At 38.5% G+C, this 12,684-nt stretch overlaps 1 protein-coding gene across 1 annotated transcript in view; it reads left to right on the forward strand.

The window, feature by feature from the left end:
* The window catches only part of tmem163a (transmembrane protein 163a), a 73,511-nt gene that overhangs the window by 6,395 nt on the left and 54,432 nt on the right, over positions 1-12,684 (forward strand). Inside the window, exon 2 of the mRNA XM_036561936.1 lies at positions 2,591-2,710. Coding sequence (XP_036417829.1) covers positions 2,591-2,710 — 120 coding nt within the window. The remainder of the gene's footprint in view (positions 1-2,590; positions 2,711-12,684) is intronic.

Here is a 12,684-nt window from a genome sequence, read left to right on the forward strand (position 1 = left end):
TTGAACAGGAGTGTGGCTAAAAACTTTATTGCAGCGGGGGACGTTTTTGAAGTAGCTTGCTAGTGGTGTTACAGGAAAAACTCGAAGGAAAACTCGAAGGTCTTTTTGAGTTACTTCTTGCATGGATATCTCAAAAGAAGGAAGGCTAACCCTAAGTCTACAATCTCAAAGACAGTGTCAGTGGTGTTACTCATAAAGCATTAAGTGATGTTAAAATTGAAATAAATTAGCAAAATGTGTGCAACTTTAGTCCTTCCCATTGCATACAATGTGACTTATAGTGGCATTGAACTATATTTTAGTTCTGATTTAGTAATTTTGTCAGTGGTGTTACAGTCAGTGGTGTTACAACTGTACTGATATTCTCCAATATAACAGGCATTTGAATTACATACCATACCACAGTGGTAGAATGACCCATGCCTGATGGACCTAGTATATGTGCACGTGTGTGTACTAATCAAATAGTTGGGTCATGTGACTTGGGGGGTGGGAGGATGGAGGGGCCTTTCTCTAATTCTTGCACACAGTGGTAGACTACTACTCCACATTAGCATGTGACTGCTGCACGCTTACCAGGGCACTTCAGTACGCCAATGGAGGAGAAAAATAAAGCCTGAACAAAGACGAGGCTATGTAGGCTTAGCATGGACAACAGACAATGGCTAGTCAACTGGTTCTTATGGACTCAGTGGAGTACTGGTTACATTGTTCAACAGCTTACTGGATCACATCCCCCTCAAATTGTCCCCATGGTGAGAAACACAGAGTTGGCTGTTCTGTATTTAAAGTATCATTGGGAGCTTCACGTTGCCTGACAAAAGTGCCATTCGCGAAGTTACAGCAGACTGTGAAATGCCATAGATCGTCACAAATCTCAGACTTGGCCTCTGCATATCTAGGAAGCCTCTCCATGTGCTGGACTGACTCGGAACATACTTAATACAAGGAACGTTCTTGAATAAGCCTGCTGTAAGTCCTTTTATTTCCTTTAAACTAAAGATAATTCTTGGAACACTTGTACTGGTGGTCCCCAGTGGCCTATCTACAAATGCTCACGTACTCAAATCAAGTAGTGATGCTCAGTTGAGTATTAACACTGTATTAACACTGTTTGAGGTTAAGGTGAGGGTTAGACTGTGTGTTAGCTTTATGGTCAGGAAAAGGAGACACTGTTAGTTATTGCCAGGATTTGACACTGAATTTGGACACAGAAAAATACTATAGTCATCATTTTAGTGTGAAATCAACTCACATATTTTCTGCAGTAACATGGCAAATTACTGTGAGGTTAATATTGCTGCACAGCATAATGGCATATGAGAGTAAACAGAGAGCAACTGTAAAGGTAAAATGGCATAAACAATTTAATAAAAACATTTTATGGTTTTTTAAACTGGATCTTTTTTGTTTTAGAGCTTGAAGCCTATTTTGGCTATGTTTAACTTTTAAACAAAGTTAAAATGTGTTTGCATTTTTTTGGTTATATTGCAAATCGTCGCTGTCCAAAGAAAACCATGTATCTCCGTTTTTGTCAATTTTAATTTTTCTACATCATATTAACACACCAGATGTTCTTTACATTTTGTGAAAAATTCATGATAAATGGACCAACAGAAATGCTCTAAAATCACTTGGAATAAAATCTCTTACACTGAAAGGTAAGAGTGTTTTTGTCCTTTCCTATAAAGTTACTATTGTGGAGATACTTGTTTTTCTTTGGACAGCAACAATATATTTTGTGCATTTACAGTGTAAAACATGGTGAATAAATATGTTAATTAATACATATTTATATATATATTTAAACATATTTATAGGTCAGATAAATTAAAAGTAAATAATTCCATATGTTAATTTACAGTTACTGAGTTGCATTACTTTTACAGTTGTTGTGTAAAAATACAGGACATTACTGTACTTTAATTGCAGCTTATTACTGTAAGTGTACAGCCGAATGCGGCTACATCACAGTAATCTTGTGGTGCAGGTGACTGAAGTCACAGTATATAGCTGCTATTTTAGTGCTATTTACAGTAAGTTAGTAGTAGTAGCCAGTAATTCACTGTAATTTTACAGTGAAATTATTTACAGTGTAGATATTTGATTGCATGTTATTTAAAGACAAGGTGAAAATCTACAAAGCATTAAACTTGCAGTGGACCACCAATATAGTTTTATTAAGTTCTGTCTTTGTCTTCTTTTCTCTCTTTCTCTCCCCTGAGCTGGCACCAGAACAGGAACTCGGCTAACAAGTCGCATCTCCTGTGACTTACAGCACCTGGCTCACAAGCAGAACTAATTTCCCTTTTATTACAGGCAAAACAACAAATTAGCAAACCCTAAATCTTGTAGGAGACCATTCGATTCAGCTAATTTAACAGGCCCATTTAGCTCCTGGCAACCCGTCTCACTTTCTCTCCCTCCGGGCGTTCAGCTCGCAGTACACTTAGTAATAGCCCTGCCTCACTGGGCTTGATGCGGTCATACACCAGCAGATTTCTAATAAGCCCTTGTCATTGGCTCCAGTTAAGAAGGCTGATTGATATCAGTGGTCTTTAAAGCTGTGTTGTTATTGTTCTTCTGATAGGTCTGTTAGAGAGCAGTATGCGTCTGAAACCACATGAAGCTCAAAGCTACAGGAAGAAGGCCCTGTGGGTGTCGTGGATTTCCATTGTGGTGACGCTTATCCTGGCAGTGGCAGCGTTCAGTAAGTCCACATTTCAGTACTCTGGTTGCCTACTGTTTTGGGAAGAGTGAATCGATTTTGTTTCTCTTTAAAGTCATATTTGGTGTCCCAAGTTTGCTTCTTTAGTTTTGCACTTTAGCAGGAAGTAAAGGAAACCTATGTACACCAGTGAACAAACTATGCACCTTCCAAGCCTTATAAGAACATATGAATATGTATGTAAACGATTACAGGGCTGATACTGTGTTATTTGCACAAGCATTTGTAAATACATCTACACTACATGTCCAAAGATTGTAGACCCCTGCTCATCCAGCATTTCTTCTGAAATGAAGGGAAATAATTGGAAGTTTGTCCTCGTTTGCCACAGTAACAGCCTCTTCATGTAAAGCCTGGGAAGGCTTTACACTAGATGTTGGAACATTGCTGCGAGGATTTGATTGCATTCAGCCATAAGAGCATTAGTGAGGTCAGTTACTGATGCTGGATGATCAGTTCTGGATCACTCCAACTCATCCCAAAGGTACTGGATGGAGCTCCATCACTGCAGAGACGCACAGGCCAATGTTGGGGGGCTCTATACCCCTCTTCCCCACACTTGGCTTTGGGCATGTTGACCTTAGGCTCATGTGCTACTGCTCCAGAGCGTCCCAGTCTATTGGTTAAGTCTTTTCTATGGAGATTATACAAGCTGTGTGTGCGCGATTGAATACCTTTGTCAGTGGTAGGTGCACCTTAAATGAACTGAATTTACTAAATAGAAGGTGCCTGGATAGATTTGGACATATTGTGTATATATGCATTCGTGAATGCTCCAGATAAGTACAGACTCAAACTGACAGGAATTGCAAAAAATGACACAGGCTGACATTCTGACCCCACTTACCTACACTAAGTTAATTACTCACCGCTGTGAAGCAGTCAATAAGTGTTTGACCCAGGAATGCTTTCAGGCATGAAATCCACTGATCAAGAAATTGAATCACGATGCCTAAGCCGTTTGCTCTTCAGATATCTTTGTTTTGATGTACAAGAACCTTAGGGCTTGAAATTATATACACTTTTCAATACTTAGTGTAGGGGTATAAAACTCAACCAGTAAAGGCGCCATATTAAAAAATTTCATCAAATCTGTGGGCCAGAGAAAAAAAGTTTTTACTTCATTTTTAATTGATGTTGTGTTATAAACCAAAATGGCCATTGTTTATTAAACCTCAGCAGTAAAATATAGACACTTGTAATAGACCTTGAAATATTACATGGACACTTGAAATGTTCAAAATTTAAATGTCCCCAGGACCTCGGCCTTTTAAACCTACCTAATTGCTTGAATTTCCGAGCTGCTGAGCTAAAGTTAAGTGTTTATATTGGGTGAACTGCAGCTGCTGTGAAATTGAGCAGAATTGTGTAGAACTGAGGTGTAACCGCTGTCAGACAGATTGTCATTGGAGTGTTTGAGCGCACATTACGTTGCAGTGCATGCTGGGGACTGTAGTGCAGCGCATTGTAAAACGAGCTATATTATTAGAAAATTAAAATACTTTTGTGGGCCGGATGGGATTGTGTCAGATCAGGCCTGCGGGCCTTGAGTTTGACGCACGGGACTTAGTGTCTGAATAATGTTTTTACCATGAATAAAACTATATATGACTTATTAACTCTGTTAACTGTCTCCTGCTGGTTTGTGTGAAGTTGCAAGCGAATAGCTAGATTTCTTCTCCTGCCCTGTAAAAGGTGCACAGCGCCACCTACTGTATTGCATTTGTACTCCAGTATGAATTGCTTGTTGCTAATATCAGATTGAAGAACAGAACAGCGTAATCACATTATTGAAAACAAAAATCAAACGAGTATTCATTATCAAAAAAAATGTATTCATATAGGGTTCAATAGGGATGAACGGCATGAATATATGTCAAAATGTATCCAGGCACTGGATACTTTCCAGAAATCTAACCATACAAATATCTCAAACGCACCTTATCTTTATTGGAACAACTTTGCCTCCGTTAATCCACAATCCATTCAGTATGTAAGCAAGTTACCAGCTCATCTATCAGCTCAAAGACTTCTCATGGCAAGACTCTACATAAATCAGCCAGTCAATCAACCAGTCAGTTTTCTTTGTTGTTGCTAACCTAGCAGTAGCTGTGCCTTGAAACGTCTGCTAGAAGATGTCCTGGATCTTTTGTCTGATCTTTGTTTAGCCCTGTCAAGTAAAAGCTATAATAAGACAGGAGACTATCACTCGTAACCCCGTTTGGGGCTGCCGAGACACTGAACAGACCACACAAGAGCGAAGAGAGATTACACTGCTTTTGTATCGACTGTCTTGATTGACGTTCCTTAGTGCTAAGCGCAACGTAATGTGGATTTGAAGAGACTGGCAGGGTTTGTCAGAAAAGCTACTAATTCTAATGGAGGCATAGCACTCACTGCTAGTCATTTATTGTGGTGCTTGTGCACTAAGCAGACTCTTTTTGATGGTTATGAGTGGGGATAAAAGTACACTCACTATACTGTTTGTTGCAAAAGGAAAAAAACAGAAAAAAGTGACTGTATCTCTGTGATCAGACAACAAACTAATGACAGTACAGCAGGATACCCAAACCTTTGGATATGACTGTACTTATGGTGATTTGTGGACCTGAGTGCTATTCTGACCCTATTTCTTGGATGCCTTGTGTTTTATGCGAAACATAAGCCTTCTCACCCAAGTTTCAGAGATAACTAGGCCAGCTGTGCGTAGAGGGCTTCGTTTGTGCCATGTTCTGAAAAAAAGTGGGTTTTCTCAAGATCTAATTCGCATATTTAATGTAGATGAGAGGCAGTGTCCCATTGCAGTGTGTGCTGGACCTGTACAGAGAGAGCAAGAGAGAGAGAGAGAGAGATATAGGGGCAGAGAGAGAAAGGGAAAGAAAGACAGAGTGGCTATTAGAGTAGAAGAAACAGGCTGTCCACTGAGACATGGGAAATTGTGGAATGACAAGGTTTTTTATCTGATTAGATTTAGAGACAAGAACATTTAGGACAGAAGGGATGTATGAATAGGTTTAATTAGTTTTTGTGAATTCACAAAACAAATTAATTGAAAATGGGCTGTTTTTGCTGGTTAGTTTCTGTATGTGGACTGTATGGACTGGAGTGTGAACAGTACGTTTGCATACTATATTAAGTTGTATTCATTAAAAAAGTGAATAAAGTGTCCATGATATAAGCCCTTTAGTTGTTGTGTACAATCTTGTTTGGTAGAAAGAAAAAGAATTATTTTTTTTAAACTAACATTAACTGTGTGATTATAGAATTACATTTAAATAATTGTACATTACATTTAAATAAATAGCAAAGTAGTAACATATACATATATATTACTAAGGATTAAGTTAGATATTATATCATATATATGCACCAATGAGCCAAAACATTATGACCACTCACCTATGAAGCGAATAACATTGATTATCTAACAGTGGAGCGTGTCAAGATCTGTGATGTATTAGACAGTAAGTGAACAGTCGGTTTGCATAGTTGATGTGTTGGATGTGGGAAAAATGGGCAGATCTTAAGACCTGAGCCACTTTAACGAGGGCCAAATCATTATGGCTAGACGACTGGGTCAGAAAATCTCTGAAATGGCAACGCTTGTGGGGTTCTCCTGGTCAGCACTGGAACAGTGGTCCGAGGAGTGATAATCAATGAGCTGGTGACAGAGTGTTGGGCACCCAACAGGACAGTGAAGGACAGTATCCTGTCTGGTCAGAGCCAACAAAGGGCTACTGTGGCACATGTCACAGAAATTTTTAATGATGGTTGCTAGTAGAATGTGTTGCAACACATTGTGCATTACACCCTTCTGCGTATGTGGCTGCATAGCTGCAGACCTGTCAGAGTGCCCATGCTGACCCCTGTCCACTGTTGAAAATGGCTACAATGGGCACGGACCTTGGAGGGATTGTAGAAGGTCACCTGATCTGATGAGTCCTGATATCTTTTACATTATGTGAACGGCTGGGTATGTGTGAGCCTTTTACCTGGGGAAGTGATGGAAAAAGGATGCGCTATGGGAAGAAGACGTTCTGCTGGAAAACCCTGGATTCATGTGAACATCAGTTTGGCACATGCGTCCTGCCACACTGCTCACACTGCACAAGGAATGGTTTTAAGAACATGCTGAAGATTTAAAGGTGTTGCCCTGGTCTCCAAATTCCCTAGATCTCAAGCCAACCGAGCATCTGTGGGATGTATTTGAACCATAAGTCCGATCCATGGTGGCTCCACCTCGTAACTTGTAAGAATTAAAGGATCTGCTGTTAAAGTCTTCAGATACCACAGAGCACCTTCAGAGGTCTTGTAGGAGTTTATTTTAACTACAGGTGGTGATCAAAGATAGGATGTGGATGAAGTGGTTGAAAGCGGCAATTCTAAACCTCAACATGAAGGGATTGTATGGCCCATGTTTGGTCTGCAAGTGTGCAACCTGATCTTAGAATTGTCAGTTCCTCTTTGTGTAAGATGGGCCTGACAACTGGTATTCACAAAGAATCTGAGCTGCTTTGAGCTGATCTGAGAGCACCTTTTGGAATCAACGTGACCCTTAATAGACTTCATTGACAGCTCTCAGCTGTACTTCCTACTTCTTACTTTGTAATAGTCTGATGAAATAGAAACTGGCAGTTGGTCCACTCTTTTGAAAATGAATGGATGACGTGTCGTTCCACTATGTAATAAATGAGTGAAAGTGTCTAAACACTGCGCAGACATTTTAGAGATGGCTTTTTTCGAGAAAAAGTTTGACAAACATGACTATTAACCCCTTACATGGCCAAAGTTTTATGACACACTCTGATAACCTAAGAATAGTTCAGCAAGTTTGCACTGAAGTCTCTTTAGTTGCTGAATAATAAGCCTTACGCTGTAGTCAGAACAAAACCTTGCATCTCCAAAATGACAGTTTTACAGGAGAAGGAAAAACATGCTTCACTTTTAATGTAAGTCAATGGAACCAGACTTTTTTCCAAGTCATTCTGAGCTGTTTCTTCTGGTCGTTTCATCATGAAATTTATACACAATGTAAAGGACAACAGGCATTTTCAAATCATGTCAAAAGCTGAAAAAACAAGGTTTTGTTCCAACAGCAGCGCTTAGTATGTAAGAAGCATGGGATTTTAAGGGGTTAACTAACATTCACATAAAAGCATTTTCTCCATCTAATTGAATTTCCGATCAGGTGATGACGTGTAGATAGACAGTTTTGCATTATGAAATACAAACAAGGAGCCTTCATAGAACAGTCCTACCAAGGACCCACCTTTCTCAGCTACAGCCTAGCTTTTGGCACGCAGGTATTTTATCCCTTGTAACATTAGCACTCAAACCTTTTGAGTGTCTAAACCATCTAAGGGCCAAAAAAGTTCCAGTATATGCTTTTAACAATAGTTTAGATAAGAAAACACTCAAACTGTTGATGATAATCAAGAATAAACTGAAGAATTATCTGCCAAGAGCAAGATCTATCAGGCCGATAGTGTACAACAAAGAAACAAGTAAAAATGATTTGGGGTTCATGGATGAGATCCATCGTTTCATTGAGCAATCCCAATTTCCATGAGTCATGTGTGGAAGCAGTAGCTACTATCAGCCAGTGGACTTAAGCTTGCGTTTGTAAGACCATGACTCATCAATCTCCAGGAAGCCTGATCACCTCGTGTAAAACCTCACGTTCAACGCACTGCCTGCATTCTTTCACACATAATGACTCACCATGCTCTGACTGAAATCACCATCACGCACCAGAATGTGTGCAAACAGAACAAATCCTGGATTTGAATGACCTCAGCATTGTATAAATCCCATGATTTGAGCATCATGTGCTGTCCATTTTTGGGACAATCTTGATTCGAGGATGTGTGAAATCTGCATTGGTCAAACAGTCAGGTTTGGCTGTGACCGTAGTCGATTGCTTGGTCCAAAAGTGCTTAGTCATGCATCAACCTTAAAACAGTAACTTGGCAATAAGTCACAGTATAGTGAATAATGTAGCTTATGTGGTTTCAGACACCAAACACGTCTTGGCTGATCAGCTACATTTGGGGTAAGGTGATATTTGTGAATGCGATTTTGCATCAAACTATTGCTTTAATGTCCTCCATGAGGCTCACAGCAGGCGGCTTGTGACTCCTCATCCTTTACCCCAGTCTGGAGAGGATGAACACCAGGCTTTGTTCTCCTCTCCACTGTGTTGACATCCTAAGACTTTCGCTTCTTCAGGAAAAGTCATGTGATATGGCCAATCACATGATGAGCTGACATGCTGATATCATGCAGATGCTGGACTGGGTAAATGCATTCTTTATGGACAGGCCATGTGGGTATGACAGAGGGATTGAGGCAAAGGAAAACTTTTCGGAATTGCTTGCGCTTTCTGTAGAAGTAGGACAGCCTTTAGTTCCGAAAGATACGAAGGCAAAACTGGGAAAGACAAACTGGTATTAGGATTACCTTTTGTATTAGGATTACCTTTTGAATGGAGATATTATTTAGTATGAAATTTGAGCAATAGAACCCAATTTATCTTTATGATTTGTTCTTGTCCTTCGATGGAAAACCAATATTTCTTCACTGTTTTTGAATAAAAGAGTTTGATGTAGTATGTAAACCCTATGGAAGTCTATATAAATCAGTACAAATATAAATATAATATTAATAATAATATAAAACTCAAAACAGACTGTTTTCGATTCATCATTTTTGTGATGTCACAGAAACCAACATATTTGTATACATCTGCCTATTCAGCCTACAGCAGTTTAGCCCCGTTCACTCACGTTGAAGTTATTAGGAGTGTTTGAGCCCTGATTTCTTTTTCAATGAAATACAATAGAGTGCAGCCAATCAGAACAGAGCTCATTTACATATATCAGTCTTAGAGACACAGTAACTAAAACAGCCAGTTTAAAAGGATAAAGAGGTCTCAAAAAATAACATAGTAGAAAACGCAGAAAATTACATTTAACTCTTAATGCTTTTTATTATTATAACTGCTGTGAAGCTGATGTGTCCGTGATCCAGTATCCAATTATTTCTTGGAGTTATTGAGAAATTGTATTCACCCATGTGATGGTAGTTTTTGTTTACTTGCTTTCGCTCTCTGAAAATCTGTAATGAACAGCAATAATCCCCAGGATAGAAATTCATGGGTCTAGTAGTGGTAAATCAAGACTGTGCCATGCAAGTTATCTTGAATTTCTTTGCTGCTGTGACAATGATGCATTTCCCCTGAACAAGCTGAATGTTAGTGAGCTGGTGTGCCGCATTCATTAAAGGACAATAAGAGTATTGAACTGAGCCATACAAAGTTTATAATCAATAATTTCACTAATGTAAAGCCATATACATATATAACCCCATATCCAAAAAAGTTGGGACGCTGTGCAAAATGTAAATAAAAACAAAATGCAATGATGTGCAAATCATTTAAACCCTATATTTCATTGAAAACAGTACAAAAACAACATATGAAATGTTGAAACTGAGAAATTTTTTGAAAAATATATGCCATGTGCACTAATGCACCCCTAAACCTTCATGAATACTAGCTTTTGAACTGTGCACTGATAACAAGCTGAGTGGTCTTAGCCCGGAGGACACAGTGTCTATGATTTCCAAAAAGAATTTTAACTGTTAATTCGTCAGACTATAGGACACTTTTCCACTTCTCCTCGGTCCATTTTAAATGAGCTGAGGTCCAGAGAAGGTGGCAGCCCATGCAGTGATTTCCACTATAGAATCATGATCATGGCCAACAAATACTGTTTTTTGGCCTTGTCCCTTGCATACAGATATTTCTCCAGATTCTCTGAATCTTTTAATGTTATTATGTACTGTAGATGATGAAATCCCCAAATTCTTTGCTATTTTACGTTGAGAAATGTTATCCTTGAATTGTTGCACTATTTGCCAGCCAAGTCCTTTACAGAGTGGTGAAACCCTCCTCATCTTTACTTCTGAAAGACTCTTTTTTTTACCCAGTCATGCTTCTGACCTGTTGCCAATCAACCACCAGGTGTTTTTTTAGCATTACACAACTTTACCAGTCTTTTGTTGCCCTGTCCCAACTTTTTTGGAACACGTTGTTGGCATCAAATTCAAATGGGCAAATATTTTTCAAAAAACAATACAATTTCTTAGTTTCAACATTGGATATGTTGTCTTTGTACTATTCTCAATTAAATTTAGGTTTTAAATGATTTGCACATCATTGCATTTTTGCCATGTTTTGTCATTTTTTGACATACTATGAAATTAATTATGTAATTGTGTATACTATTGTCTATTTAGTTAATTTGCTAGTTATCTGACATGATTTTGTCATTACATAATAGTGTAATTCATTATTATTATTATTAATTACAGGTAAATAGTAAATATATGGAATTATAAGGGTCTTCTAAGTGTAAATATATAAGTGATCCCAAGTTTTAGAGTTGTACTGTAATAGATATGTCTAAGAAACTTTAATTTATTGGTGAAGCCAGATAGTACACATTTAAGTCACAACAGGCTCTCAGAGCTTGCTTAGGGTTCAGATAAAGCCGTCAAATGAGATTTGTTTGTGGTGCGTCTGTGAATAGAAAGACTCATAAATGGGAAGTGTGGAGCTCAGAGAGTGGGTGTTAGAGGTTATGAGCTGTGCTCACTGTTGCCGTTCCTCCATTCATGTCTAGCTGCTGTGCTGTTTTATCTGTTCTGATGCACTCCACTGGGACACGGTGGATGCGGAGGAGGAGAGCAGCTCGGGTAAACAACACTGAAAAACTCCATTCCTCACACCAACAAACACTTTGGCTGGAAAAAGAGAACATCCTGCCCTAAATTTTGAGACGTGATCCTAAAGTCACACACCAGGCAAATGCCACACGCCATAGACCAAACACATTCACTGCACTAGGGCCTACACTCTTATAATAAAGGTTCCTAAAGGGTTCTAGGAGCTGTGCTCTTACATGAGGAGGGGCAAACCTCAGTGGTGGGCCCAACCAGCACAACGTTCCACAGGTATATTGCACTTTTTCTTTTTGAAATAAAAGACATTAAATCAGACAGAAATGCCGTGACAATGCTTGGTTTGTAATAAAATAATGTGGTTATCTAGACTATAGCCCACTTTGTAATTCTGACAGAATTACAAATATGGGCAGTATGCAAAAGTTATCACTGGTCAAATTTATTCTATTCCAACATGTTAGATATAGCAAAAAATGAAAATTGTGAACCACAAATGCTACTTCATCGAAGTAAAAAATGAACCTCGTGTAAATGCGGAGTGAACATGAAAAATAGACCAACGCAGTTTCAAATTTTCATCACCAGCATCCAGTGAGAGCAACGGTGGCCAGATGTTCCAGCTCCTCTGTGATTAGAGCCTCAGACTGTGACGTTACGTCTTGTTTTAATTGGAATTGTAGCTTTTCTATTCTTTTTCTTAGTTCCTCTCCCATAAGCACTGTCCAGTGTAGTCTACTGAATTACTAAAATTGCTGCATCAGTGCTTTGTTTTGATTGTAAATGATACTCAGGACTTGTTGTACTTCAGTGATAAACAAATTTTTGGCATTACAATAGATGGAAATACTTAAAAGGAATGTTTAAAGCATTTAAAAGCTGTACTAGAAGAGAGGATTACAGCTGAGTGATATATGTATATATATATATACATATAATATTATATATGTTTTTATTATTATTATTATTATTATTATGATTATTATTTAATAATTAACACATTATTAACCCACTAGCCTTAACACCACCAATTTAGATGTATTTAAACTAAAAATATATGTTGATAATTGAGTCAGCATATGTAGAACAAATAAAGTGTGTGAATTGTGTGTCTGTGTTTGGATGTGGGTGTTGTATGTGGGTGTTGTAAGACTAAAGCTCCCAGAACTGTACAACAAGTTTTTCAGTCGTGCAGCCCACAGGAGTCATAATGC

Source organism: Colossoma macropomum, unplaced genomic scaffold (genome assembly GCF_904425465.1).
Source record: "Colossoma macropomum unplaced genomic scaffold, Colossoma_macropomum, whole genome shotgun sequence".
Taxonomy (NCBI): domain Eukaryota; kingdom Metazoa; phylum Chordata; class Actinopteri; order Characiformes; family Serrasalmidae; genus Colossoma; species Colossoma macropomum.